The 21,908-nt window shown below is 60.8% G+C and overlaps 3 protein-coding genes across 5 annotated transcripts; all 3 read left to right on the forward strand.

Moving 5' to 3' along the window:
• Positions 1 to 336: 336 nt before the first annotated feature.
• LRRC74B (leucine rich repeat containing 74B) lies at positions 337 to 9,838 on the forward strand. Its single transcript, XM_057745423.1, has 9 exons — positions 337 to 493; positions 1,076 to 1,200; positions 1,588 to 1,720; positions 2,542 to 2,748; positions 5,143 to 5,252; positions 6,216 to 6,331; positions 7,278 to 7,356; positions 8,726 to 8,821; positions 9,537 to 9,838. The coding sequence occupies exons 1-9, from the start codon at positions 337 to 339 to the stop codon at positions 9,672 to 9,674; spliced, it is 1,161 nt and encodes a 386-aa protein (XP_057601406.1). The 3' UTR covers positions 9,675 to 9,838.
• A 4,555-nt stretch (positions 9,839 to 14,393) lies between these two features.
• Positions 14,394 to 19,083, forward strand: LOC130858625 (tubulin alpha-3 chain-like). 2 transcript variants are annotated; one of them, XM_057745429.1, is made up of 4 exons: positions 14,394 to 14,639; positions 15,169 to 15,317; positions 15,490 to 16,170; positions 18,790 to 19,083. In XM_057745429.1, the coding sequence occupies exons 1-4, from the start codon at positions 14,519 to 14,521 to the stop codon at positions 19,081 to 19,083; spliced, it is 1,245 nt and encodes a 414-aa protein (XP_057601412.1). In that variant the 5' UTR covers positions 14,394 to 14,518. The 2 variants fall into 2 exon arrangements, with proteins under 2 accessions (XP_057601412.1, XP_057601414.1); XM_057745431.1 differs by having other exon boundaries at positions 14,466 to 14,579; positions 15,255 to 15,317.
• Positions 19,084 to 19,701: 618 nt separating this feature from the next.
• On the forward strand, positions 19,702 to 21,818 carry THAP7 (THAP domain containing 7). Of its 2 annotated transcripts, XM_057745424.1 has the most exons (5): positions 19,702 to 19,736; positions 19,909 to 19,988; positions 20,306 to 20,461; positions 20,858 to 20,998; positions 21,172 to 21,818. In XM_057745424.1, the coding sequence occupies exons 2-5, from the start codon at positions 19,909 to 19,911 to the stop codon at positions 21,734 to 21,736; spliced, it is 942 nt and encodes a 313-aa protein (XP_057601407.1). In that variant the 5' UTR covers positions 19,702 to 19,736; the 3' UTR covers positions 21,737 to 21,818. The 2 variants fall into 2 exon arrangements, with proteins under 2 accessions (XP_057601407.1, XP_057601408.1); XM_057745425.1 differs by lacking the exon at positions 20,858 to 20,998 and having other exon boundaries at positions 19,719 to 19,988.
• Positions 21,819 to 21,908: the final 90 nt, after the last annotated feature.

Consider the following 21,908-nt stretch of genomic DNA (forward strand, 5'->3'; position numbering starts at 1 on the left):
GAGCTGCCACACCCCCAGGCTCTGGAGTGGAAAGGGAGCGACGCTGGAACCGCCTGGGGCGACAAGCCCGCCGCGCGCCAATCGGTCCTGGCTGCGAGAGGGTCCAGGTCAGTCCAGACCCGCGGCGGTTGTCCGCAGCAACCAACAACTAGGGGTCGCCCGGGCAACGGCCTCCGGGGAGGCGGCCCTATTGGCTGCAGCGAGCGCCTGTTCGCTGGACGCCACATCCGATTGGCCGATGCGTTGGAGGCCCCGCCCACATCCCCGGGCCGCGCTCCTGAGGCAGCGCCGCGAGGTCCCCGCCTTGGTGGCCGCGACTGCAGAGTGCGCGTAACCATGAGGGATCCCTGCGAGGGGCCAGGAGGGAAGGAAGAGCAGGAGGAAGGGGTGGCGACGGCCGCTGGGCGTCCTGCAGGGGTCCCGGAGGCCAAGAAGGGTTCGGACGCAGATTCGGACTCCGACCAAGAGACAGAAGGTGCCTACGGGCAGGGGGGCAGGCTGGGGCCAAGTAGGCAGGGCACCCGGTCCAGCAGGAGTGCATCCCTCCACGGACACCTTCGGGGCAGCCGGCGGCCGCTCCAGCCCTGTGCCCTCCCCGCAAGGCTCCTGGCGGCATCCGGAGGTGCATGATTAGAACAGGTTTCCAGAACATGATGGGGAAATCCCGCTAAACAGTGTGAGAAGGGTTGTCCTACCCTGACGTGGGATCAGGGCTGGGTTTTCCCAACCCTCAGGAAAAACTAAACGAATGGATGCATAGAACTTAGAACTGCTTCCGTTTCCTCCCCCATAAAACGTTCATGAAGCGTACCCGGTCTGCAGTCCAGCAGAAGAGACAGCCCGCACTGAGGTGTCAGACAGCCAGGGCCGGGCCAGGATCGGCCACTACAAGCTGTGAGACTTTGGGGAAAGGGTTTGCTTTCTCCGAGCCTCGCGGTCCTCATCTGTGTGGGGGCAACCATCCCCACTAGCACAGGAAGAAACGCCTCTAGAGGGAAGACAGGGCTGCACAGCGACAGAGGCAGGGAGGGTACACACCCGCCCCGTCTCCCCTCAGGCACCCACAGGCCCAGAGGACAGAGCCAGGACACCCTCTACCTGAGGTCTTGCCGGGCCCACAGTGTTGTGCCTGCCTCCTGCTTCCTGCGCCAAGGGAGCAACCCAGAGCTCAACCTGCAGCACCGTGGCCTGGGGCCCCAGGTACCCCTGGAGGGACCCTGGGGCCAGGCTTGGAGGGCAAGGGCCTGGCAGGCAGCAGCCATGGGAGTGGTCCCTTCCTGAGCCCATCCACACACTGCCCGGCCTTGCTCTGTGCCAGGCATGTCCCATCCCCCACACCGGGTGAAGGTGGAATCAGCGCTACGACAGAGTTCAGTGCAAGGGCTGGGGAGCCTGCAGGGCACCCCTAACCTGCCGGAGAGTCAGGGAAGCTCCTGGAACCTAGAAGGAGAGGCAGGCATCCCTGGGCCCGTGGGAAGGGACTGAGCTGGGCTTAGCCCTGCAAACAGAGCCTGGGTAGCGGCGAGCCGTGTCTGGGGCCTCCAGCCCTGGGAAGGCCCAGGCCCCTCAGGCCCCTCTCTGCCCCAGGGGGCCCGGGCTCTGGCTTCCGCACTGACCTGCAATCCCGACATCAAGCGGCTGGACCTTCGGGACAACGGGCTCTGTGGGGCCGGTGCGGAGGCCCTGGCGGGAGCTCTGAGCAAAAGCAGCAGCATCTGCGGTAGGTGCCGAGCCCGGGAGGGGGGCAGGCCACCCCCACACTGGGCCTTCGCACCCCGGGACCTGCTGGTGGCACGGGGGCGGGGCGTCACCACCGGGTGGGGAGGGTGAGGTGGAGTTAGGCCCTCAGAGGTGCACGCAGTGCTGGACCCCCCCCCCCCCCCCGCTGGCCAGAATCCCTGCTTATGGTGGCCTCCCAGGGCCTGAACGCACGTGGGAGAGTCCGGCACAGAGGGGCAGGGGCCGGGGCGGCTGGGTGGGAGTCTGTGGGGGTTGGTTCCAAACTCTGCCCCTGCCATGGAACAGTGGAGTGACCCTGAGCAAGGGGTCCACCCTCGCTGAGCCTCAGTTTCCAATCTGTGAAGAGGGCCCAACAGTGCTACTTAGACCTTGGGGGTGTGGGGAACATACGCTCAGCAGGGCGTCTGCTCACACATGAGCTCCACGCACAGCCACCGACGGCCCCTGTCAGGCCCTGGAAGCACGGCAGTGGGGGCTCCCAGGGGTGGGCTGTGCCGCTGCCACGCACGAACCACCGGCAGGGCGGCTGCCTCTACGTCACAGGCGTCCTCCACAGCCCCGCCAAGTACGTGGTTTCAGCCCCTCGACAAAGCTCGTGGACACACGGGGTGGGGGCGGGGTTCCGGGAAGCTGCCCAGGGCTGGAGGGGCCCCAGCCAGTGGGTGGCAGACTCACCCTCCACCCCAGGACAGTCTGATGGCAAAGCCCCTCCTGCTGTGTCAGGCCTGGAAGGTATGGGGGAAGGAGGAGGGTGGTGCCCGGCTTTGGATCCCACCACTGAGCAGTGGTGCCGGCCCCCAGATGTGGACCTGTCGGAGAACCAGCTGGGAGCGGTGGGAGCCCGGGCCATCTGTGCTGCCCTGGCGGGGAACCCGGCCGTGCAGAGGGTGCGGCTGGCAGGGAACGGCCTGGAGGAGCAGGCGGCCCAGGACCTCGCTGAGCTGCTGCTGGCCCACACGGGCCTGAAATCCCTGGACCTGAGCTATAACCAGCTGGATGACCAGGCAGGTAATATCCGGCCACCGGCCAGGGCCCCCGTGGTGGCGCTGATGTCCATCTCCCTGGGGCAGGGTGGGTGGAGGTGGGCTGGACCACTCCGGGCATCCCTGCGGTGGCTCCTGCCCCGCTCCCCAGCAGAACGCTCTGTCTGTTCCCCGGATGTCTCACTGCCCACCACGGCCCGCGCTGGGCGCTGACAGCCACGAGGGATCCAGCCACAAACAAAACAAAGCCCCCACCCTCAAGAACACACGTTAACAAGATGACTCTCCACAATTATTGGCACTACAAAAGAAACAAGCAGGGCACGACTCTAGAGAAGAACAGGGACCCCCCACCACACACCTCACTTTAGAGACGTGCCCACCAGGGAGGACTCTGTGGGGAGGTGATGTTTAAGCTGAAACGTGCAGTGGGGGAGGAATCAGCCATGGCAAGACCAGAAGGAGAGCATTTCAAGCTGAGGAACTATTTCCCAGACACACAGGCACCCGCGTGACTGGGCCAGTGACCCGGGAGAGAGGGGCCAGGCTGTGAGGCTGTGGGATGGGGGAGGGCTGGTGCGTGCAGGACTACGCATCATGGCAAAAGGCACGCGGGTTTTCTTCTGAGTGCCGCGGGAGACATCAGCGGGATTCCTTGCTCTCACCACTCTCTCTCAGGCCCCAGGGCCTCTGCACGGGTTGGCGGCTCTGCCGGGAACATGCCGTCCTACCTGCCTGTCCTCAACCACCCCAATCAATTACAAGAATCACCTGGGACCCCGGGTTGGGAATACAGATTCCATGGCCCCGGGCCTGCTGAACCTCTGCATCCTCTTGGGAAGAATGTCTCCCAGGAAAGCTGTCTGACCCAGAAAGTTTGGGGATCACTGCTCTGACTGCTTAGTGTGAGTGGGGTGGCATCCGCCTTGGCTTGGGCGCATCAGCCCTAGAGTTTAATCGCCAGAGAAACAGTCTTCCTTCTAAGAAAACTGTTGTGGGAAATCAGTGAAATTAAAAGGAAAGCTCACTTCATGTTTTCAACAAAGTAAGCATAGGCATCCCTCTGGGCCTGCACGGTCAGAGGGCCAGCGCCAGAGAGGCGGCGAGGACGCAGGGCAAGGCAAGGCCTTGCCAAGGCTGCACAGCAGGTGGGGATCTGTGGGTGGGCCCGACTCCTTAGGGGTCTCGGTCTGCCCATCTGACCCAAGACAAGGGTAGCCCCTACCTCATGGGTTGGCTGCCGGGGTCACAGAGAGCAAGCGTTGGACGCTCACGAGGCCGATTCATGGGTGTAGAATCGTCTCCCTCGCCAACTGTTCTGCAAAGAAAGGGCTTTCCTCCAAAGTGGGGGACTGCCGCCCTCCTCTCCCAGCCCTGGAAGTGTCTGAGGAAGAGGAACACACGTGTCTGAGAGCCCGCGGGTGTCAGGCCCAGTGCTGGACGCGGGTGGGAGCACCCTCACAGCGTGCAGGGAGCTCTCCAAGGTGCTAACACTTCCGCGGAACTGGTGGCCGCGCGCCCTGCTCTGCGCGCCCCTCCGCACCAGCCCGTGCTGGGCGACGGCACCATGGACAGGGATCGGACTCCCATCCCCGAGGGGCTCCCACGTGGGAGGCTGAGGCGGGCCGGGCAGAGGGGTCTGACACCAGCGCCTGGAAGGATGGAAGCACAGTGGACGCAGTGTCCACGGCGGCCCGGCCGGCCAGGCCGAGCAGGCAGGGCTCCCCAGTTGGGGATGAGGAGCTGCTATCCTGGTGAGGAAGGGGTCAGCAGGTCCACACGGGAGGGCAGTTGGAGGCCGAGAACCGGAAGCGGGTCAGACCAGCTGACTGTTGACAGCGTGAGAGCGGGGTGGGTGGCCAGGGCTTCTGCCCACTTCACTTGTAAACTCTCTCCGCTTTCTCACCCACCCTGACCTGCTCGTTCCTCTTGTACACCACTGCCTGCTGCCACCACAGCTGCTGGCCGTGTCACCTCTTGTGTAGACTGTGGCACAAACATCCAACTGGTCCCCTGGCCTCTTGTCTCCAGCCCCACCCACCATAACCTTGTCTCTTCTTAAAGCATCTCTCCCACCTCCTTCCACTGGCTCGCCCGGCCAGCCCCAGAGCCAGGCCTGCGTGCATTTCCGCAAGCCCTGTGCTCCCTGCACCCCCCCCATGCTCCCCCGGCACACCCCCCAGGCAGGGTTGGCCCCCACGCCTCCCTGCTTGCAGTCTGTAATGGCTCACACCCCATTCACTTATACTTACAGCTTCTCCATTAGACGTGAACTCCTTGAGGGCAGGGCAGGCCCACACAGGGTCCAACGGCCCGATGCCCGTGCGCAACAGAGACCCCGGCCCACAGTGGGCATCAGTATTGCTTTTTGAAGGGATGAACAGAGTGGAAAGGAACGTCTGTCTCGCTGTCTCTGAAGGGGAGACGCTTGGACCAGCACTGGCAGAAAACACAGGACTCACCGAGCTTAACGTACGCTGGAATCACCTGCGAGGCCCAGGAGCCGTCGCCTTCACCAGGGGCCTGGAGGTACGAGGCCCTGCGCAGTAAGCCTCTCCAGCCTGTCCTTTGGGGGCAGGTCTCCCAGGTGCCAGCCCCCCATCTCTCGCAGCTCTCCAGAAACGAGCCTGAATTTTTTCAGCAGAGCTTAGACTGTTCCTTCACGTGACTTTAATTTCCCCGGCCCCATTTAATGAGGACAACAGGTGGTCCCCCTGTGCCCGCGCTCACAACACTCAGTGGGGACCACGTGCCTCCTGAGACATCACAGACACACGGCCGGCGGGGACACCGTGCCGTCCGGCCACACGTGTTTGCCACTGGGCATATGCTTCCCTGAGGTGACGCCTTGCGCCCGGGGCCCGGCGCACGCTCAAACACCCCGCCTGCTCCCTTGGGTCTTGCGGGTCGTGGGCCTTGGCGCTGGGTGGCACAGGCACCTGTGATGCTCCTGGGGGCGGCTGCCTCTGCGGGGTCCTCCTCAGGAAGCGGCAGCCACTGCCTTGCCCCCAGGACCCAGGGTCCCACTCCACAAGGTGGCAGGTCAGGCTCTGGGACCCCGGGTCTCCCATGAGCTCCCACCCGCCTCCCCAGCAGCGTCCCCTGGGCACGTTTCATCCAACAGCGCTTCACTGGGGTCCCCTCTGGGCCCCTGGGCTGCTCTGGGCCTCGGGGTCCCTGCCCTGGACAGGTCCCCGCTGGAGCCGGGGAAGCGCAGATCCCTGCGTCTCTGGGGCCTGCTGCCCGTGGGGATGGCCCAGTCCTGAGGCTCATTCGCACCCACACCCACCTCTGTCCCTCGCTCCTCGCGTCTGGTCTCTCCGCTCTGCCAGTCACCCCGCCCAAGCCCCAGGGCTCTTTCCCTGGAACCTCCGTGGTCTTCTGCGCTCAGTCCACGCTCTTCACTCCTCGGGGCTCCTGGGCTCGGAGGCTGTGGCCTGGCTTCCTCCACCATCACACGTGGTCCCACGGGGTTGCCCCTTCGCGTCCCAGGCAAACATCTTCCTGAGGGTCCTGGACATCTCATACAATGGCTGTGGGGACCCCGGAGCCGCCGCGGTGGGGGAGGCGCTCAAGGCCAACAACGTGCTAGAGGAGCTCCGCATGAGGTGAGACCACGGGCGCCCCGCCCCAGCCCCCCAGGGACCAGGGCTCACCCCTCTGTGCCCGAACCTGCCACACACACTCCCGGTGGGGCTGCAGCCCCAGCCCAGCTCCGTCCTTCTCCCTCAAGTTCAACCTTTGCGTGCTGGGACTCGGCTGCAGGCTGGGAAGTGCAAACGCGTGAGGCAACCACAGCAGGGCCTCGTGTGGGCGGGGGCTCCACGCGAGTCTTCCTTGCAGAAGGAGTGGTCTTCCCTGCTCAGCACACGGCTGCTGGGGGCCTCCCATGGCGGGGCTGCGCCTCCAGGCCCTGCCAGGGTCCCGGGCCTCCTGGGGAAACCACAGCGGGAGCCGCAAGCCCGGAGGGAAGGGAAGAGGCAGAGGCCAGACAGGCCGTGGGCCGCCGGGGTGAGCTGGGCCTGCCCGCCACTGGCAGGGACATCTGCTGCTCTCTGCTCACTTTTCCTCCCCATGGAAGGAGCCTCGGCCAGAGGAGAGATGCTGAAATTCAAGGCCAAGTTGGCATCTAAGTTAGAGGGATGCGGGGCTGGCTGTGGAGACAGAGAGCAGTGCTGAGGCCTGGAGGAGGAGGTGGGGAGGGAGCTGGGGGGCTGTCGGGGGAATGGGGATAGGTACGGGGTGCCAGCTGGGGCAGGATGCGTGGGAGCCCTGCTGAGCGCTGAGGGCCAGGGAGCGGACACTGGTCTCCACTGGGGGGGTGGGGGTGGGGGGCGACAGTGCTCTAGGCGCTTTGCTGGGCGATCTCCCTGAACGCTGGTGCCTCTGATGAAGGCTTTACACACTGACCTGCCCAGGGTCCCTGGCGGGGGGTGGGGGCGGGGGAGGCTGGCCCTGGGGGCTGCACCAGCAGCTCCAGCCACGACCCCGGGGCAATCTGGCTCTGCACAGTTGTTCGCAAGGCAGCACCGTGTACACAGCTTTCTGTTGCAGCAACAACCGCATCTCTGCGGTGGGAGCCCTGAGCCTGGGCCTGGGCCTGCGGGTCAACCAGACGCTGAGGATTCTTGTTGTGAGTGCCAGCCTGACGGGGGAGGCCGCAGCACAGACCTGCCTGTGCCTGTCCACACAGACCCCTCCCCGGCCACACCCCCTCACCCCAGAGCCCACATGGGGTGGGGGCCCTGCGACCACTTCCTCCCCTTGTCAGCCACTCACCATCTCTGGCGGGGCCCAGGAACTCCTTCAGACTCTGCCCCTCCATCCTTCCCTCCCAGCGGCCCCTCCCCCTCCGCCCACCTGGCTTCCCCTCACCTCCCCCGGCCTTGCTGGAACCCGGGGCAGCGCAGGTGTTCGGCCTCCAGTGGGGAAGGTGTGGCTGATCACCGAGAGCAGGAGACGGAGAGGGGAGGCTGGAGCAGGCCCACAGGGACCGCTGTACCAGCAGCTCTGGGGGCATCCAGCCCGGTCAGGCCCTCAGCTGGCGCAGGAGCCCCCAGGAGCACCCTCCTCTCCAGCCTGAGGCTCACGCATCTCCCACCCCTGGCTGGAACCCAGGCCTCCGTCTAAGCTCTGGGTCCCCATTTCCAGCCACCTGCTGGACCGTCCACCAGATGGGAATAAGCACGTCAGGTTCTGGGAGACGCACGGTCTCCCTGAAGGGCTGCCTCTAGCTGGGGGCTCCTGCCCATCGAGTCAGAAGCTGGGGCCCAGGGCGGACCCCCCCCCCACCTCCACACCTTCCCTCCTTCATCTCACTTCCCGCAGAACACTGAGCGGGGGTGCCTGCTCCTCCTTCTCACCTCCTGTCCTCTGGCCCTTCCCACCTGCTTCCAGGTGATCTTTCCAAACCAGACACGTGCCCCTGCTTTACGTGTTTGGTGCCCCCCTCTGGATGCATCCAAGCGTAGCGTGTCATTCACAGCACCTAGGGTCTGGGCTCTGCTAGCAACCTCCAGCCCCAGCCCCCGCCTCCAGGGAAATCCCTTCCGCCCAAGCTGCTCCCAACTCTCCTGCCCTGCGGGGCAGTCTCTCAGCTCTTCTTCTTATGGACACGCCCAGCTCCGCCCACCTCACTGTACAGCTCAGGGTGTTTTATCCCCTGCCCAAGGAGGGCTGGTGCCCGTGGCCTCGTGGCACTCTTCATGCTGCACTTTTATGCTTCCTTTCCTCTCCTCCCTGCACTGGAGAGCTCGTGAAGGGCGGGGGGTGCCTTGTGGGTCTGTGTCTTTGCCTCCCCGCGCAGAGTGGGCACAGCGTGGGGGCTCAGCCAGCGTCCACTCCCTTCCTCTGGCCCCTGGTTCCCGCCCCCACCCCTGGGGGGAGGCACCTAGCGAGCTGAGAGCGCAGGGCCGCCCGGAGCCGAGCCGCGTCAACAAAGATGAGGGACCCCTCCCGCCTCCCTGTGCTCAGCGTCTCTCACCTGCATGTGTGTTTCTCAGGTGTCCAGGAATCCCATGCGAAGTGAAGGCTGCTTTGGTGTTCTCAAGTCTGTCCAGGCTAATCCGCTGTCTGCCCTAGAGCTGCTGGATTTTTCTGTAAGAGCGTCTCATAAACCTTATCTCTGATCCTCCCAACAGCACCTAGGAGGTCTAATTTTCTCCATTTTAGAGGGAAAAAAAGGGATTAGAGAAAGAGAGTGCCCGGCACAGATACACGGTATGGCAACCCAGGGTCAGGACGCCACTCTGACTTGCCTCCCGCCCCCGTGCAGGGTATTGTGGGAGTCTCACCTCACACCCCTGCCTGGGTTCTTCATTGGCCAAGAGAGAATAGGTGGCTCAGGGGGCACGAAGCTCACTGTCCCCCAATGTTTGGATTTGCAGGTTCAGCTCTTGCAGGGTGGCCCCTCCCACCCCACCCCCTGGCTAGTACTGGCTGCAGGTGGGCCCTAGTGCTGGAAGAGTCACTTGGGGGTGGATGCATGAGAGATGAAACCCTTTTCACTCAATTTTGTCTTTTTAACATAGAAAAGATGTCACTCTTTTCTAAGGCAGTTAAACAATGAAGGAGAGAATCCCCAAATAGGAATTATGAACAGTCTAGTTACAAATCACTGCTGATTCCACCTCTGATTTATTTCAACCTAGGCTTGAGTCAAAGCCTTTCCAGAAATGTGTTTACAGTTTCAATCCTTCAGGCTTGGGACGACTGATGCCCTAACCAGCTTCTTTGAAACCTTGTGTGTGTAAGTAAAACAGTCAAGTTCTCAGAAAGTGATAACGTACGGCCTTGTAATGGGCTTCTCCTCAGGATATCCAGGTGAACAGAGAGTTTGATGACCTCGCCAGCTCAGTGAAGGTCATTCTTCCAGGGCTTCGCATAAAGACGGCTGCCCGCAGAGTGGAGTACAAAGAAGAACTGCTGCCTGTCTTCAGACCGTCTGAATGACTGTGAAAGGGGGTTTCCTCATCTCTCCCATCGGCCACTTCAATTTCGCGATGACTTTCAACACAAGTCTGCACCAAGTCCCCATGTCAACCGGGTGCCCAGCCCTACAGAGCCAGCCTTCATACTGACTCAGACGCCGATACTAATTGGGGCCTTCCTTTGCTCTCACTCATTCGTGTAACATAAACTGTATGTTGCACACGTGGGGTCAAAGATACCCAAACAAGCCTCTGCCCTGCAGACCTTGGGACACAGCTAAAATATAAGGCGGTGTGCAACTGGCATCCCCAAAGTCAACTTGGGAAAAGGCAAATGGACACAGCTTTTTTGGAAGGCAATTCATCATCAGGCACCAAGAGCCTTAAAACTGCCTGCCCTTCGATCCAAAGTTCTGACTCATCTGCTCTACAGAAATAACCAGAAATGCATGGGAAAGCTGATGTCCACAGATGCACCTGAAAATACTGTTTATAGCACAAAAGTTGGAAATAATCTAAATGCCCAGTAACAGGGGATTGGTTAACTAAGATTTGGAATTCTGCAAACATTAAGAGTGTTCAAAGAACATTCAACAATTTGTGAAAATACACCTGATTGATGTTAAGTGAGAAAATCAGGATAAAAAAATAACATGGTTTGCCTGGCAGTTCCTCCAAAGGTTAAACACAAAGTTGACCATATGATCCAGCAATTCCACTCCTAGTGAACCGAAAACATATGTCCACACAAAAACTTGAACACAGATGTTCAAAGCAGCATTGTCTGTAATAGCCACAAAATGCAAATACCCACTAAGTGATGAGTGGGTAAATAAAATGTGGTACACCCATACATATGATGGAATATTAGTTGGCAATAAGAAGGGATGAAATCTGGGGTGATGGAAAAGTTCTAAAGTTGATTATGCTAACAGTTGCACAACTCCATCAACACACTAAAGTACTTGAAATGTATACTCTAAATAGGTGAACTATGTGGTATACGAGTTGTCTCAAGTTGTTTAAGAGAAAAAGGAATGAAATACTGACACATGTGACAACATGGATGAACCCTAGAAACACGCTAGATGAAAGAAGTCAATCATAAAAAACCACATACTAGATTCCATTCCTATGAAATGTCCAGTATAGGCAAATATTCAGAGACGGGAAGAAGATGAGACGTTGCCTAGGGCTGGGAGATGGGAGGGATTGGGGATTGACAGCTAAAGGGTATGGGTTTCTTTCCGGGATAAAAATGTTCTAAGACTGATTGTGGTGGTGATTGCACAACACTGTGAATATACAAAAAAACCGCTGAATCGTGCACCACTGTAAATGGGAGACTTGTCTGATATGTGAATTGTATCTCGGGAAACCTGTTGCCAAAAAAAAAAAAAAAAAAAAATGTTTGGCCCAAACTGTGTGCAGAAAAAAAATATATAAATGCTAGCGGGAAAAAAAAAAACTCAAAAAACAAAAACAAAAAAACTGTGGCATACTAACAGTGTTTCTCTAGGTTGTGAGTTTATGGCTTTTCTTTCTTTTCTTTCTTTTTTTCTTATGTTCCACACTTTCTACTCTAAGTGTGTGTTACTTTTAAAATCCGAAAAATAAACCGCACTTAAGAAGAGGCTGGGGGACTTTCCTGGTGGCACAGCGGTTAAGAATCCACCTGCCGATGCAGGGGACAGGGGTTCGAACCCTGGTCGGGGGAAGATCCCACATGGCGCGGAGCAACTAAGCCCGTGTGTCACAACTACTGAGCCCGTGTGCTGCAACTACTGAAGCCCACACGCCTAGAGCCCGAGCTCCGCAACGAGAGAGGCCACCGCAATGGGAAGCCCGCGCACCGCAACCAAGCGTAGCCCCGGCTCACGGCACCTAGAGAAAGCCCTCGCGCAGCACATGAGACCCAATGCGGCCAAAACCGTAAATAAACAGCTTCATCTGAGAAGGTTAAAAAGAAGAGGAGGCGGCGGCCGGCGGTGCAGGCCGCAAGCAGGCCGCGGGCCCCCCGCCCCCAGCACGGGGCCCTGACCCCGAGACAGCGCTCGCGGCCGCGGGGTGACAGCGGGTAAAGGCCCGCGCAACCGAGGGAGGCGCGCAGCGCGAGGAGCCCCACGCGGGGCCGCGCGCGACGGCAACCCTCTGGCCCGCGGGCGCTGAGACAACTTCCCCGCCGGGACCCCCGCCCCCCGCTGCTCCGGGAGAGCCCGCGGGAACCCAGCCCGACCGTGCGCTGCGGCCCCGGCACAGCCGGCCCGGCACCTGCCTCCCCGCCGCCGCGCTGCGGGCTGCCTGCGACGGGCCCCCGGCGGACCAGAGGCGGGCGCAGCCGCGGAGCCGGGCCCCGGCCTCGCGGAGGCGGCGGAGCTCACAGGGACGCCGCAGAGAGCGGCGCGCGGCTCCCACGCAAACACCGGGGTCTCCCCGGGCCGCCCGGACGCGCTCCGCCTCGCGCGACCCCGCCGCCTTCCCGCCAAACCCACGTCCAATCAGCACGCGCCACGCTCCGGGCGTCGCGTGCCGGCCAATCGGGAGCGGGATCCCAGGCCTGGGCCCGCCCTGCGGCGCTGCGGACCAATGGGTGTTTGCGGCGGCGGGTAGAGCCGCGCGCGGCGCTGGGGCGGCGGTAGGGGCGAGGGAGCGGCTGAGGTCGGAGCGGCTGAGGTCGGGGCGGCGGCGGGGCCTGGGGGCCGCACCCCCGGGCAAGGGGCGCTGAGGCCGGGTCTGAGCGGACGCCCGCGGAGCCCCGTGGCGACCTCGGGTCCGCGTGGCGCGCGGCCGGAGAGGAGGCTGAGCGCCGCTGCGGAGGCGTGTTCACGCGCCGCGGGCCCGGCTCCCACGCGTGACCACGTCCCAGGCCCGGGGCCTCGCGGTCCGCGCGCCCCAGCACGTGGTCGGGGGGTTGGGGGCGCGCAGACAGCGGGCCCGCGGGCGGGCCAGGCCCCGGGGCTGACGGGCCCGAGCTGGGGAAGGGGCCATCCGCCGAGGGGGCAACACGGGCCTCGGTCGGGAGGAGCCGTGAGCGGGGAAGCGGGGCGCGTGCAGGCGTGGGAACACACTGTGGCGACCCAGGCGGGTGGGCGGTGAGCTCGGCCCTCCGCGGGCTTCCCCAGCGCCGCGACTCCGTCCACGGTCAGACGGTCAGATGGACGTGGCCCTCCAGACCGCGGAGCCCCCCTGCCGCATCTCGTAAATGAAGACGTTGGGGTCTTAGGGTGACGGAGCCGGCTCTGGTCACACTGGGGCTGCACAAGTGCAGGGTTAGACGAGGTGTCCTGTGAAACACAGCGGATCCGGATGCAGAGCGAACGGAGTGCATTTCAAACAGGTGCGGTGCGGCGGATTTCAGAGGGCTTCCCAGGATGCTGACGGAGTCCTCCTCCGGAGGAGATCCTCCCCAAGCCAAGAGCATCCCTGTGGGATGACCTGCGGGGATTGCTGCATCACGCTGGTCTCTGCTGCTCTGAGACTTGGTGCTTGTATAATAGAAAACAGGACTTCAAGTCCTGAGGACTGTGAGTCCGAATTTAGGGTGGGTGGCGCACCTCAACTTTCATGTGATCTGCCTCTTTGTATTTGTAAGGAAGACGTGTCTAAAACCAGAGGTGCGATTAAGGACGGTAGAGTTACATTTCCTCCCAGCAGGAAACAGACGGTACTTTCAAAATAGGTACTCTGAGGACAATCTTTAAGAAGATACTATTTAAAGTTTTTTTAAAAAATATTTTATTTATTTATTTATTTAGGCTGTGCCAGATCTTGGTTGCGGCATGCAGAGATCTTTTTTGGTTTTGTTTTTAACGTTTTTTTCTTTTAGTTGTGGCATGTGCGATCTTTTAGTTGCAGCATGCAAACAGGATGTAGTTCCCTGACGAGGGATTGAACCCAGGCCCCCTGCATTGGGAGCACGGAGTTTTACCCACTGGACCACCAGGGGAGTCCCAAGAAGATACCATTTATACAGATATGGGCAGGGTTTAAGGAAACCACCAAAGGACAGTGCAGTATCCCAGCACGTGTGCCGTGTGGGAGCCATGTGGAAGGGACGAGGCGAGGGAGCGCGTATGCAGAGTTGAGTGGGTGCCTTTATGACGAGTGCTGACTGCTGACAGTCTGTGTCCTTGTAGAGGAACTCAAGCAACCAGGGCAGCCTGGCAGGGATGGAGCAGGGGCCAAGCACCCTGACCACAACTTCCTTTAACCTGCTGCCTGACATTGGCTAAAGCAGCCAGAAGCCAGGGGGCACAGTCCACATGGGACAGCCTCCTGGAGCACAGAGCTGGTCAGAGAACAGAGGGCAGACCTAGAGGGGCAGATGGAACACACACAGTGACCACCCACGCTTAGGCAACGGTGGCTTGTGTCTCAGTCCACTTTTCCTTTCCCAACTCTTACCTTATCTTTTGGAAAGCACACAATCAAAACTGCTGTATTCTTCAGAGAATTACTGTGACCAGCCATAACATGGAGTTTATTACTGGCGTTACATGCATGGCTTGCAAGCTTTAAAGTAACCAAGTTTTTGTATAATAGCAGACACTTAGGTTCTGGGGCTAATTCTGGCATTTACTACCAGCCAGGGTGGTTCAGAGGAAGCCAGTTTTCATGGGGATAAAAGGGTCACATAAGCCTTTGGGAATACAAGGTTTGAGAAAGCCCCAGACACTCTGCACCATATACAGATATGTTTTGCATGCCATGCAGTGATGGCTGCCTTCAAGACAAGGGGCCTCACACATATGTTCTGGTTCCCAGCACGAGTGCATCTCTATCCACGTGGAGCAGGCGGGGGTCCAGATCAGCAATGCCTGCTGGGAGCTGTACTGCCTTGAACATGGAATTCAGCCCGACGGCCAGATGCCAAGCGACAAAACCATCAGCGGCGGGGATGACTCGTTCAACACGTTCTTCAGTGAGACTGGGGCTGGCAAGCACGTGCCCAGAGCCGTGTTCGTGGACCTGGAGCCCACCGTGGTTGGTAGGTACTCTCAGACTTAGAAGGGGAAGCACAGAACCGTCCTTGGGTTCCTCCAGATCAGGGGCCCGAGGTCGTTTCCTAGGGGAGCTGCCAGGAGAGAGCGCCTTCCAGGGGCCGGCCTCCCAGGAGACGATAGAACGTCCCCCTAGAGCCCGCGGGACCCAGGCCACAGCAGGTACCCGGCAAAAGTCACGTTGATGTCCAGTGTGTCAGGGCCATCGCAGCGATGCCCGGGGGGCGGCTGCAGTGAGGACGAAGTGTGCATGCAGAGGACCGCCTGTGCAGCGTGAGCGCTGCCCCGCCTTCGGGAGCCGGCGCTGGCGGCTGTCCCCAGGTGGACCGGACCTGCCCAGAGCCGTGAGAGGCAGATGAGGCCCGGGTATCACACGGAGACCTCCTCTGGGAGACGCTGACGCTGCCGGCCCATGAGGCGCAGCACGTGCCTGTAGAATCGAAGGGTCCCCGGGCCTGGCCGCACTGTCGCGTCCGCGACCATCCTTAGAGACGCGGCACGCTGTCCTCTTTGTAGATGAGGTGCGCACAGGGACCTACAGGCAGCTCTTCCTCCTGGAGCAGCTGATCACCGGGAAGGAGGACGTGGCCAATAACTACACCAGAGGCCATTACACCATCAGCAAGGAGATCGTGGACCTGGTTCTGGACCGGATCCGCAAACTGGTGAGAAGGGCCCCGGGAAGGCCTCCTGGATGGGGGGGCGGGGAGGGAGGGAGGGGTGTGGGGATCTCCCCGGGACCTCACTTTGGTAAAACCTGCACAGGGAGAGCGTGTGACCGGGGGGTGGTGGCGCGGCTCGTGTGGGCCTGGCCTCACACGCTCTGCTGTCCCGCAGGCGGACCTGTGCACGGGCCTGCAGGGCTTCCTCATCTTCCACAGCTTCGGGGGCGGCACCGGCTCGGGCTTTGCGTCCCTGCTCATGGAGCGGCTCTCCGTGGACTACGGCAAGAAGTCCAAGCTGGAGTTTGCCATCTACCCGGCCCCCCAGGTGTCCACGGCCGTGGTGGAGCCCTACAACTCCATCCTGACCACACACACGACCCTGGAGCACTCGGACTGTGCCTTCATGGTGGACAACGAGGCCATCTATGACATCTGTCGGCGCAACCTGGACATCGAGCGGCCCACGTACACCAACCTCAACCGTCTGATCGGGCAGATCGTGTCCTCCATCACGGCCTCCCTGCGCTTCGACGGGGCCCTCAATGTGGACCTCACCGAGTTCCAGACCAATCTGGTGCCCTACCCCCGCATCCACTTCCCCCTGGCCACGTACGCCCCGGTCATCTCGGCGGAGAAGGCCTACCACGAGCAGCTGTCTGTGGCTGAGATCACCAACGCATGCTTTGAGCCTGCCAACCAGATGGTCAAGTGTGACCCTCGCCACGGCAAGTACATGGCCTGCTGCATGCTGTACAGGGGGGACGTGGTCCCCAAAGACGTCAACGCGGCCATCGCCACCATCAAGACCAAGCGCACCATCCAGTTTGTGGACTGGTGCCCGACTGGGTTCAAGGTAGGCTGGGCGGTAGGGCGTGTTCACCTTTCCGTCCTGGGACGGGGTGCTGCCCCTTTGCACCAGGTCCCCTGCTCCAGGGCATCTACGCTGCAGGGACAACGATTTAGTAATTAATTTGCTGGGAGCCTCTGCCTTTACCAAGCACGCTATGTACCCTTATTTCTTAGAACCAACCTCTAACGCTGATGCACTATTATTACTAACATCTTACACACACTTTAGAGACTGAGGCTGAGACTGCTTTTAGTATCTAACAGCCTCAGGTGCAGCGAGTGACCGAGGGAGCTTCCAGAGACCTCTGACTGCAGGCATGTCTGTCCTCCACACAATCCCACTGCTCACTCACGAAACGCATCAGGGTCTATGGTATCATTTTGTGTCAGAAATCGTGGTTTTGAGATTTCACATCACTTCCCTCACCAGTTGTCACTGCATTTTAGGCAACGTTTATGTTCCTATAGACAGAATTTTAAGTTCCTTAGGTGGTGTTTTCTGTGGGGGGAGGGTGGTTCGCGGCTGTGTCTGCAGACCAGACTGGGAACACGGCCTCACGCACACAACCACCCTAATAATCAGGTGGCTCTTTCCACCGTGGTCAGTGTCACGAAACATGCACCCAGAGAAACGCAGCGTGTATTTGGAAGCCAAGCAACGTCAGACCTACTGTGATCACCACGTGCCTCGCCACGCCTGTCCACTGTGCCCTCTTCTTCATTAAAAGTCCATGTTCACAACTCATCTTCCACATTAGATAAAGGGCTGGATCCTGCGTTTTTTTCAAAGATATTTTTATTACTTTATTATTTTTTATTTGGCTGCATTTTGGGTCTTCATTGCCACGCACAGACTTTCTCTGGTTGTGGTGGCTTCTCTTGTTGCAGAGCACGGGCTTCGGTAGTTGCAGCATGCAGGCTCAGTAGTTGTGCTGCACAGGCTTAGTTGCTCCGCAGTATGTGGGATCTTCCTGGACCGGGGCTCGAACCCGAGTCCTCTGCACTGGCAGGTGGATTCTTAACCACTGCGCCACCAGGGAAGTCCTTGGATCCCGCATTTGTGAGCCCTGATGAGCTCCTAAGGTATTCAGAGAGTTGCAAGTTTCAGGGTCATTGCAGATTGAGAAAGAAGAGAAGCAGCAGCAACGTGTGTCCTCTTGTTCCCACCTGGAAAGGCTGCCTCTGACGACACACAAGTTGTTGCACCCACCTGGCCTCTGTCAGCCCCACTTCAAGACACCTTGACACAGGCCATCTCTGAGGGTGTAAGACTGACAGATGTAAAGTGACTCACAGAAAAGAGTAAAGTCTACAACAGATCCACCGACGTGGAAATATTCATTACACCTTCCGTAAGAGGTTTGCAGACCTTAGAGATTATAGGTGGGGGTTGAAGACTTCCATTCTTCTTGATGTGGGTGGAGGGGCTTTCAGTCACCTCAGCGTGACCTTTGGATGGCAAGGACATCCAAGGCAGCCTCATCTCGTGGCACTTTGGGGGGTGCTGTGCCCTGTGCCCAGGGCTCCCCTCCTGGCCGAGTCTCTGTGAGCCAGTGGGGACGTACGGGAAGGCACAGCTTCTGTCCCCACAGAAGGCAGTTCCACTCCAGGTGGACTGTGTTGAATTCTCATTGCTTTAAGTTCCCTTTTGTCAGTCTGAGTGTGACTTCACCATATGTTCTTTAATGCTCAGGGGTGCAGTATTGTCAAGGAGTCTTTTCTATGTTTATGTTTAGTTTTTTCATCATAAAAGTGTATACGTAGCAAAACATTAAAATGACACAGAAGGCTGAAAAGCTGAAGTCCTCATCTCCTTCCAGTGCTTTGTTTGTCCCTCAGGAGATATTCTGTGCATGTTCACATCATACCTCTTGTTGTACGGGCGACGTTGACGGAAAGAAGCCAGCGACACGGGCAAAGAGCACACATTCTTTAAACGTAGGTGACTCCTGACTCGCACACGGATGGCCAAAGCGAAAAAGAAGCTGGTGGCCCTCCTACTCGGAGGGCTGGCTGCCTGGCCTTAGCGCTGTGGGAGGGCACCCCTGGATCAGGTCAGAACCGCCTGTGCCCCTCCTCCCGCTCCTCAACTGTCTGGAGACTGGCTGTGTCCAGCTGCTGCTGACTGCTAGCTGCTCACTAGGACAGGGAGGGGTCACCGTGTCAGCCCTCTCCCCATTGTCTGTCCTCCTCCAGCATGTTCCCTAAGCTGCTAAAGGCTCGAGCTGGTGTTTATTATTCTACAGGTATTTCCAAGCATAAATAGAATCCAAGTTGGTTTTCTTTTTACCAAGTACACAGTGTACCTTGGACATATTTACATGCCAGGACCAATTTTTCATTCTTTTTTATGATCATGTAGTGTTTTACTGTAGGGAGTATATGATAATTTAACTACTTTCCACGAAGGACGTTTGTTTCCAGTTTTGCCATTTAAAACTGTGCTTCACAAAGTGAAAATATAGAGTCAAAGGATATGACACGTTGGCAGATGCAGCCAGCAAATAAAGTACCGCTTCCTGCAGAGCATCATTTAAACTGGGCCACGGCCCCCAGTTTTAAAAGCGACCTACAATTTCTGAGGCTACAGTATAAACTTCACCGTGTTCCCCTTCTCTGGCAGGTGGGCATCAACTACCAGCCCCCCACGGTGGTCCCCGGGGGAGACCTGGCCAAGGTGCAGCGGGCCGTGTGCATGCTGAGCAACACCACGGCCATCGCCGAGGCCTGGGCCCGCCTGGACCACCAGTTCGACCTCATGTCCACCACGCGCGCCTTCGTGCACTGGTACGTGGGGGAGGGCATGGAGGAGGTCGAGTTCTCGGAGGCCCGGGAGGATCTGGCCGCGCTGGAGGACTACGAAGAGGTGGGCGTGGACTCGGTGGAAGCGGAGGCCGAGGAAGGGGAGGAGTACTGAGGGCGGGCGCGGCGGGCGGCCCCGTACCCCCGCCCCCGTCGTGTTACAGACGTGTTTACCTAGTAAAGTTGCTGTGTCCAGCATCGCCTGCCCTCTGCTCACTTCGCCCAAATGCCCCGCCAGACACCTGCCTTTCCCAAGTGACTTTCTAGGGAAACGTTCCTCCCAGAGAGAAAAGAGGCAGCAGGTCCGTCTGTCTCGCTGCAGAGCAGCCAACGGCCGCGTTACCCCCGGAAAAGGCTTCGGGGGCCGGGAGGGGGACCGGGCAGCGCTCTCCGCCTAAATGCCTGGGGTGCATTGCGCCCGCCAGGCGCTCCTCGGGGGCCGGAAGTGGGCCGGTTCGGGTCGTCGAATAGCGGGCCCGCCGCGTTCGCCCCGCGCCCCCCGGAGGAGCCCCCGCCCCCCGAGGAGCCCCTCAGAGCCTCCCGTCCGGCCCAGAAGAAGCACCCCTCCCGCGGGAAGCGCGCGCGCCGGCTCCGTCAGGCCCCTATCTCCTCGTACGCGCTTCCCGACCCGGCGGCCTGCGGGAGCCCCTCGGCCGCTTCCGGGGCCCACCCCTCGGCGTGCGCCACGCGCTTCCGCGTCTCTATGGCACTGACTTCCTGTGCGAGCCAAACCTCGCGAGACTTCGGCGGCGCAGCAATGGCGAGACCGTGAGTGCCGCTGACGGGAGTCGGGAGAACGGGCTGGAACGGGGTTCGGGCGAGATCGGGCCAGCAGAGACCCGCCAGGCTGGGGCCGCCTGGAGCGGGGCGGCAGCCTGGGCCGCGAAGCCCCTCCGGGCCCCGACAGCCGTCCGCGACCGAGCTCCCGCCTCTTCCCCAGATGCCGCGTCACTGCTCCGCTGCGGGCTGCTGCACACGGGACACGCGCGAGACGCGCAACCGCGGCATCTCCTTCCACAGGTCAGCGCGCGTGCGCGCCGGCGCGCGGAGCACCCCATGCGCATGCGCTCGTCCGGGCGCCTCGCGGAGCCGCTGCGCCAGCGCCCGCGCGGCTGGGGCGGGGCTTGAGTGGGAGGCTGGGAGGGGGCCGGGGGCCTGGGGCTGCCCGCCCGAGCCCGGTGCCGCGGCGCCAGCGCGCGCGAGGATGCTGAGCCAGTCTTTTCCGCGGGAGGCCTTCGCTTGCTCGTCTGCGCGCCGGGAGGATCCGCGCGAGGCCCGGGGGCGGCATGAGCGCGCCCGGCCCTTCCCGTCGGGCTCACTGGCTTGTGGCCCCGCAGGCTCCCCAAGAAGGACAACCCGCGGCGGGGCTTGTGGCTGGCCAACTGCCAGCGGCTGGACCCTAGCGGCCAGGGCCTGTGGGACCCGGCGTCCGAGTACATCTACTTCTGCTCCAAGCACTTCGAGGAGAATTGCTTTGAACTGGTGGGAATCAGGTGCGCCTCCTGGCAGCCGGCAGTGGGCAGGGCGTGGGCAGGGGGCGGCGGCCGGCCGGTGGGGAGGTCCCCGGAGCAGCAGCCCTGGTTCTTCCCAGCTGGGAACCTCAGCTTCCTCTCCCGACAGACCTGAGCAGTGAGACCCACCCCCTCGGGATCACTGTGCCAGAGCGTGCTCCCTGCAACCCCGGTTCTCCCTCCAAGTGCACAAACGACATCATTTCTTCTGGTTGGTTCACCCATTTCTGCCGGGGCCTTTCCACGCACTTTAACTCTGAGGAGTCTTGCAGGGAAGAGCTTCGTGGGGTGTTACTTTGGCAGGGTGCCTCCCCGCCGCAGGGAGCTAGCGCGAAGCCTGCTGGGGTGCTAGGGCCCTGTTGCATCTCGCCCTCGCAGCGGGTATCACAGGCTGAAGGAGGGAGCAGTTCCCACGATATTTGAGTCTTTCTCCAAGTTGCGGCGAACAGCCAAGACCAAGGGGCACAGTTACCCCCCGGGCCCCCCTGACGTCAGCCGGCTCCGGCGATGCAGGAAACGGTAGGTGGTGCACAGAGGGGTGGGGAGCTCGCCGCTGCACGCCAGGTCTGAGGGCCTGGGCTTTAGGGTGCCTGCCAGCAGCGCGCAGAGTGGGTTCAGGGATGCGGGTTAGGTGGGGTGGTGACGTGGGGTCAGCAAGGCCTGAGCCTATCACTGTCTCCGTCTCCCTTCAGCTGCTCTGAGGGCCGAGGGCCCACAACTCCGTTTTCCCCGCCGCCACCTGCTGACGTCACGTGCTTTCCTGTAGAAGAGGCCTCAGCACCTGCTGCCTTGCCCGCCTCCCCCACCGGGAGGCTGGAGCCTGGCCTCAGCAGCCCCTTCTCAGACCTCCTGGGGCCCCTGGGTGCCCAGGCCGACGAGGCGGGCTGCAGCACCCAGCCCTCCCCCGAGCGGGAGCCTGAGCGGCAGCCGTCCCCACTGGAGCCGAGGCCCATCTCCCCCTCGGCCTACATGCTGCGCCTCCCGCCGCCCGCTGGCGCCTACATCCAGAATGAGCACAGCTACCAGGTGGGCAGTGCCCTGCTCTGGAAGCGGCGGGCTGAGGCCGCACTCGACGCCCTGGACAAGGCCCAGCGCCAGCTGCAGGCCTGCAAGCGGCGGGAGCAGCGGCTGCGGCTGCGGCTGACCAAGCTGCAGCAGGAGCGGGCGCGGGAGAAGCGGGCGCAGGCCGATGCCCGCCAGACTCTGAAGGATCATGTGCAGGACTTCGCCATGCAGCTGAGCAGCAGCATGGCTTGAGCGAGGCCACCCGGCAGGGCTCTGGCCGCGTCTTCCCTGAGTCCGCCTGCAGAGAGACTTGGTCTGAGCTGCGCCCACCAGACCTGCCAGGTGCCGTAATAAAGGGGGTCCTGGAAAGAAGCTCTGCTCTCTGGCAACGCTGGAGGATGTGGGTCCCTCCCTGGGTACCAGG

This window comes from Hippopotamus amphibius, chromosome 8 (genome assembly GCF_030028045.1).
Source record: "Hippopotamus amphibius kiboko isolate mHipAmp2 chromosome 8, mHipAmp2.hap2, whole genome shotgun sequence".
In the NCBI taxonomy this organism is placed as follows: domain Eukaryota; kingdom Metazoa; phylum Chordata; class Mammalia; order Artiodactyla; family Hippopotamidae; genus Hippopotamus; species Hippopotamus amphibius.

Coding starts and splice junctions, on each gene's coding strand:
- LRRC74B (XM_057745423.1), top strand. CDS start 337: ATGAGGGATCCCTGCGAGGGGCCAGGAGGGAAGGAAGAGCAGGAGGAA. Junction 1,721..2,541: donor CAAAAGCAGCAGCATCTGCG/GTAGGTGCCGAG, acceptor GCCGGCCCCCAG/ATGTGGACCTGTCGGAGAAC. Junction 8,822..9,536: donor TAGAGCTGCTGGATTTTTCT/GTAAGAGCGTCT, acceptor GCTTCTCCTCAG/GATATCCAGGTGAACAGAGA.
- LOC130858625 (XM_057745429.1), top strand. CDS start 14,519: ATGCCAAGCGACAAAACCATCAGCGGCGGGGATGACTCGTTCAACACG. Junction 15,318..15,489: donor TGGACCGGATCCGCAAACTG/GTGAGAAGGGCC, acceptor GCTGTCCCGCAG/GCGGACCTGTGCACGGGCCT. Junction 16,171..18,789: donor GGTGCCCGACTGGGTTCAAG/GTAGGCTGGGCG, acceptor CTTCTCTGGCAG/GTGGGCATCAACTACCAGCC.
- THAP7 (XM_057745424.1), top strand. CDS start 19,909: ATGCCGCGTCACTGCTCCGCTGCGGGCTGCTGCACACGGGACACGCGC. Junction 19,989..20,305: donor CGCGGCATCTCCTTCCACAG/GTCAGCGCGCGT, acceptor GTGGCCCCGCAG/GCTCCCCAAGAAGGACAACC. Junction 20,462..20,857: donor TTTGAACTGGTGGGAATCAG/GTGCGCCTCCTG, acceptor TCGCCCTCGCAG/CGGGTATCACAGGCTGAAGG.